This window comes from Emys orbicularis, chromosome 25, assembly GCF_028017835.1.
Source record: "Emys orbicularis isolate rEmyOrb1 chromosome 25, rEmyOrb1.hap1, whole genome shotgun sequence".
NCBI classification, from domain to species: domain Eukaryota; kingdom Metazoa; phylum Chordata; order Testudines; family Emydidae; genus Emys; species Emys orbicularis.
The window spans coordinates 4,212,614-4,218,613 of NC_088707.1; the positions used below are offsets into that span (position 1 = coordinate 4,212,614).

A 6,000-nucleotide genomic window follows, 5' to 3' on the forward strand; every position below is an offset into this window, starting at 1 on the left:
GTCCCTTCTGACCTTAAAGTCTATGAGTCTATGTCAGACAGGGAGCCTCCTACAATCTGTATGGTGTTACCTTCCAGGCAGAGAATAGGTGGAATTGGATTTCTGGCCCCCCATGGAGTGGACTCTGGGTTAACATCCTTGCCTTACCTATATGAGTCAGCTGAGAGCTAGCAACGTCTACTGACATGTTGCAGTAAATGGCATAGATTGAATATAAAGAGTCTTAAAAGTGATTACCTCATTCGGTCTGAATTTTCCAGATCTAAGCTTTTGGGGAATTATGTGTGTGCACACACACTCATGAATCAACTAACCTTTGCCATTCCTATCCACTCCTATCTGAAGAATGTGATTGCACATCACACGCAAACATAGGGCCCGATCCTTTATACGTTCATTACCACGCACAGTGCTTCCATGCTGAAAGTGCTTATTTAAGGAGAGATTCATTAAGAACTTTGTGCTTCAATTGCCACATGCATTGAATGAGACTGTAAACAAAACCCCTGAAATTTCATTATTGTCTTGTCTTGTTTTCTGGGTGTTTTTTCCCCCACCAAAATGAACGAGGCAAAACTACTCTTAACTGTAACAGGGCAATACAGAGAGGCATGTTTTAGGGGTGGAATTCTATATGGGGTGCAGTGGTGTACAGAATGAAGAAGCCCATAAGGATCTACTAACTTTCCTACCCTTTTCTTGCTTTTGTTTCCCTCTTACAGATGACACAAAGCTGAATCAGTATGCAGGAGGGGATGGTAAGTCCTTAACCTTCTCATCACCCAGTCAGATTCTTCCTAAGGGGAATGTGTTATGTGAAATCAAATGCACTGGTTAGTTATGTGAAGTGTTGTAGCCACGTCAATCCCAGGATATTAGAGAGACAAAGGTGGGTGAGGTAGTATCTTTTTTTGGACCAACTTCTGTTGGTCCAAGAAAAGATATTACCTCATCCACCTTGTTCTCTGGCTAGTTATAATAAATCAAAGGAGTGGGCAAGAAAACCCCAGATTTAAAGGGATGCAAGCGAGATCAGAATCCGGTTATCCTCACCTGGGTTACTAATACTACTTTGGGATGGTAAAAACTGAGAGAATTGGAACAATCTGATTATCCCTGAAGCTGTTTGTCTGTATTTGTCTATTTCTCAGCCCTGGCAAATAACTAGGCTGATCAGTTTTCACTTTCTATATAATCCATTTCACTCTCTGGTCCCCATGCATTCCCACAGGTGAGTTGCCTTTGGGTTTCCTCAACAGTTCAGGAGAATGTTTAAATCTTAATATTGTAAAGCAGCTCTGCTATTAGTCCAGCTCTGATTCTCTCTGTTTCCTTTATGCCAGTGGTTCATCTCCCGATGTCTAGGTTATCATAGTGCTGTTATGACTGGGGTCTGAGGACTGTCACAATGCTTCTTGCTGTGATGTATAGTTCACAGCCAGTGCTGTGGCACCAGCATCCCTAGACATTTGTGGAAGGTGTATATGTAAACCACAAGTCCATCCCACTTATGCTAAAGTTGCTCATAGAGGTTAATGATAAAATCCCACTGACTATCCTAGGTGCAGGATTGGGCCCTCTGTAAGCACAAAGCCTTTGAAATCTGAGACCACCTCAATTTCAGCCAAATTGCTTCTTGAACGTCTGGTAATGTCAATACTAATCTGCTGGAATCACCTTCCATGGCTCTGCTCCCTTCTCCCTTCTGTGCGATTGAATATTCATGGCTAAGAAATGAAAGGGACTGTGGGCAAGATATGCTAAGGACACCAGGCAGCATATGGCTAATGGGTTTCCATCAGAATGAGCATTTTGGTACATGAGGAATATAGATTGAGGGAGCTGTTGCTCATTCCTCTCTCCAGCCAAATACTGCCATCCTCTGAAAGGGAGCCACTCCCCCCACTCCACAGGGGGGACAGTTTGCTTCATCTGAATTATTTTAGTGTTAAAAAACACAAGAGCGGGATGTGGAGAATGTATTGCAAGCATCACTGTAATAACTGAATTGGCTGCAGGTGAGTCACACACACAGCACAGCTGGAGTCATGGGCCTCTACCAGTTGAGCTAGTAGAGATCTTCTTGATAGTCACAGTAGCTCACTTCTGTTCTCTATGAGCCAGCCACATGCTTGGCTTTGCAAAGACAGCAGCACTGGGGGAACTGTGTCTGGCTTTCCTTTCCAACTCGCTGCCACCACTATGCACAGGACAGTCAAGAGGTGTATCCCATGTAACTGAGTAGGCCTGACAAATGTAATCACCAATGGGCACTGGTATGCACATCACTGTATCATTGTTGAGGATGAATACTAGTGTGGCCGAAGTCTTCTCTCCTCACTGCCGTGCCGCTGTAAGCTCTCTAGTGTAGCCACTCTAAGCCGACAGGAGAGAGCTCTCCCATTGATTTAATTAATTCACCCCCAATGAGCAGCGGTAGCTATGTCAGCAGGAGAAGCTCTCCTGCCAACACAGCACTGTCCACACCAGCGCTTAGGTCGGTGTAACTTATGTCACTCAGCGGGGTGGCTTATTCACACCTCTGAGCGACATAAGTTATCCCGGTTATCCAAGTTATCCAACAGTAGTGTGGACAAGTCTCTCCCCTTGTTCCCAGTTCTGTGTGCTTTCTCTGCCTCTCAGTGATCCCAGCCATTCTCCCTGCATTCCCACCCTCTATCATGATCCCCTTTTCAGGAGTGAAAAATGACCTTCCCACGAAGACAGGCGGAACCCCGATTCACACCGGGACCATCGTGGGGATAGTCCTGGCCGTCCTGCTCATTGCAGCCATTATTCTTCCTGTAATTTACATCAGCAGCCACCCCACCTCCAACGCTGCCTTGTTCTTCATTGAGGTGAGTGGACAGATCTCGTCCCAGACCGGCTCTCTCTTCCTTTGCTATCATCAACAGAGGTACAGCCACCTGAAATGAGGGAGACATGTCCCAGTCCCCCAGCTTTTTGCTGGCCTGTTGTATGAAGTCCTCTGCAGGACCCGGCAGGCTTGAGTACTGACTCAATGGACTCTGAGGGCCAGATCTTCAGCTGGAGTAAATCAGCATGGCTCCATTGACTTCAGTGGTGTTACACAGCTGAGGATCTGGCCTCTAAATCTATTTCCTTCTCTTTTGGGGGTGCCTAACCTCAGCATTCACATTGATTTGTGCAGCTGCCGCATGCTGAGCCATGCAGTTGGATGTACTGAGCCATGAATAAGAAAGAGCCAGTTTACCTCTAGGTACAGCTGCCCTCAGGGAATCCTAAACTTCTGGAGCAGGGGAGGGAGTGTGTCTCTCTCTCACCTAGGACTTGGGAACCGACTATGCATTTAAAGTTACATTTTGTTGCAGTCTGAATCCTCTCAGCAGGCTTGATTCAGATATGTTTCAATTAACCTTGCTGCCTTGCACTTATACTGCGTTTGGGGAAGCGGGGAGAGAGGAGCAGCAGGGGACCTTTGATATATTTCAAATCTATGTGTTTCTTTTCATGGTCCTACAGTCACAGCTAATCTTCAGCTTCCAGTTGTTGATGTCTAAAACACAGGTTCTTTCTCTTTCACTCACACACTCAGCTTTTCTCTTTCACTCTCTCATAACCTTTCTCTTTCACTCATTCACACACAGTCACAGACTTTCACATGCTCACCCACATTTACTCACACTTAATTTCTCTCTTTTGCACTCTCTCTGACACAAATGCTCAAAACACACACAGATTCCAGACCAAGTCTGGAGCTGTAACAAAGGCGAGATTGCTTCCTTTTGAGTTGGGTTTTGGAGATTAAAACTGATGGGCTTTAATAATAGATGCCATTCCATCCTCCGAGATGTAACTGATGGTGTGAATGTTTTAAATGCAGATTTTTCATTTCCAAATAATCAGGGGCTCTGATGTTCTCTCTCTCTCTCTGCTGTTTGCAAATGATTCCTTGGCTTTCACAGACACCTGGGGCAGTCAGGAGTGGGTTAATTAAAAGCATGGGATCTATTTTGGGGGAGGTGAGCAACAGGAAGCTTCCAGCCTTTCTCCTGATAGCCCTTGTTATTCTTCAGTCTGTCTCTTTCCTGTGATGTCTTGTGGCCCCTTTTACCATAGTAGCTGAGTGCCTCACAATCGTTTAATATATTTATCCTCACAACTCCCCCCTTGAAGCAGGGCAGTGCTATTATCCACATTGTACAGACAGGGAACTGAGCCATAGAGAGGCTAAGGCCCAGATCCTCAAAGGGATTTAGGCTCCTGACTTCTATTGATTTCAATGGGAGATAGGAGCCTAAATACCTTTTTGGATCTGGGTCTAAGTAACTTGTGCAAATGTCACACAGGAAATCTGTGGCAGAGTAGGGAATTGAACTGGGTATTCCCGAGTCCAAGGCTAGTGCTCTAACAATTGAACTGTCCTTCCTTTCTGGTTTCACCAAAGGCCTCATTTCCTCTCTCTCCTCACTTTAATCCTGTTAAGTGGTTAATGCATTTGGAGTTAGCCTTTTAGGCAATAGTGTTAGCCTACTGGACTGTAGTGATATGACACTAGATTAAAGCCTGGTCTACACTTAAATTAGGTTGACCTAGCTATGTTTTCACACCCCTGAGCACAGCAGTTAAACTGGTCTAACCCTAGCTTAGGTATGGCTAGGTCAGTGGAGGAATTCTTCTGTTGACCTAGCTACCACTGCTCAGGGAGGTGGATGACCTACATTGATGGGAAAACCCCTTCTGTCGATGGAGGAAGCATCTACGCTACGGGGCTACAGCATTGCAGTGCTGAAGCTGTGCTGCTGTTTCTCCCGTAGCTTAGATGTGGCCTCCGCTTTTCCTGCAATAGTGTTCCAGCACTGGGGAATATGAATACAATGAAACCTGTCCTAAGCAGGGCCGACCCCAAGCGGTGAAGAAAAAAAAAGATAAAGCTGCGATCGGCGGCACTTCAGTGGCAGCTCTACCGCGCCGCTTCATTCTTCGGCGGCAATTTGGCGGCCGGTCCTTCCCTCCAAGAGGGACTGAGGGACCCGCCGCCAAATTGCCGCTGAAGACCCGGACGTGCTGCCCCTTTCCATTGGCTGCCCCAAGCACCTGCTTCCTGTGCTGGTGCCTGGAGCCGGCCCTGGTCCTAAGTGATCGCAGATCTACACAAGTCAGCTGGTTAATGAAAGTGGGTCTTCTCCTAGAGAAGGAGGGTACTCCGTCACATATGGAATGGTCTCTTACGGCAGGAGGTTGCCTTTTTACTAAGGAAGGGTTCTTGTACAGGTTAATTGTTGTTGTTTCAGGTCTGGGTTTCAAACTTCCCAGCATGCCCCAAATTAAAGCCTCTTCCTTAGCTTTTAATACACCTGTGTCTTTGTCCACAGCGGAGACCACACCACTGGCCAGCCATGAAGTTCCGAAACCACACCAACCACACAACATACTCTGAGGTGGAACCTGCTGGCCATGAGAAGGAGGGCTTTGTGGAAGCGGAACAGTGCTGAGCACATTTCTTTTCCTTCCCTGCCCCCGCAACCTCCCTTGTCTTCAGGGTTAGAGTCTCCCGTTATTCTATTGCAAACTCTCTCCTCTGGAAAGGAACAGGAACCGGAGGAAAAAGACCCAATGGAGCATTGAAAAAAAATGAATCAGGGCAATGGAAGGATGCGACTCTGCAGGACTCCTCTGGGAACAGCAGAGCCTGAAGCAGAGGCAGTGCATTATAATGTCAGTCTCGGCCTGCAGTTTGGTGCCAGAGCCCTGGGGGGTGTCAGTAGGGAAAGCTGCAGTCGAGTTAGGGGTTTTTTGTGTGGTGTTGACTTCTTCCCTCCCACCTCAGGCATCTAAGAGGAGCAGTTCCCAATCTGGGCCGCATCCTTTCCTCCTCCACTCATCATCCCACCCCACTGCTTTGAACCCTACCCCTCTCTCCTTCAAGCTAATATATCTCCCCCCTGTCCAGGGAGCAAAGCAGATCTGGCCCATACTAAGGCTCATGCCCTGTAAAGGAAACACCTTCAGTGGCAC

The 6,000-nt window shown here is 46.9% G+C and overlaps 1 protein-coding gene across 1 annotated transcript in view; it reads left to right on the plus strand.

Moving 5' to 3' along the window:
* Positions 1–5,477, plus strand: part of PLXDC1 (plexin domain containing 1) — a 44,525-nt gene extending 39,048 nt beyond the window's left edge. Inside the window, exons 12-14 of the mRNA XM_065422675.1 lie at positions 723–758; positions 2,698–2,858; positions 5,358–5,477. Coding sequence (XP_065278747.1) covers positions 723–758; positions 2,698–2,858; positions 5,358–5,477 — 317 coding nt within the window. The remainder of the gene's footprint in view (positions 1–722; positions 759–2,697; positions 2,859–5,357) is intronic.
* Positions 5,478–6,000: the final 523 nt, after the last annotated feature.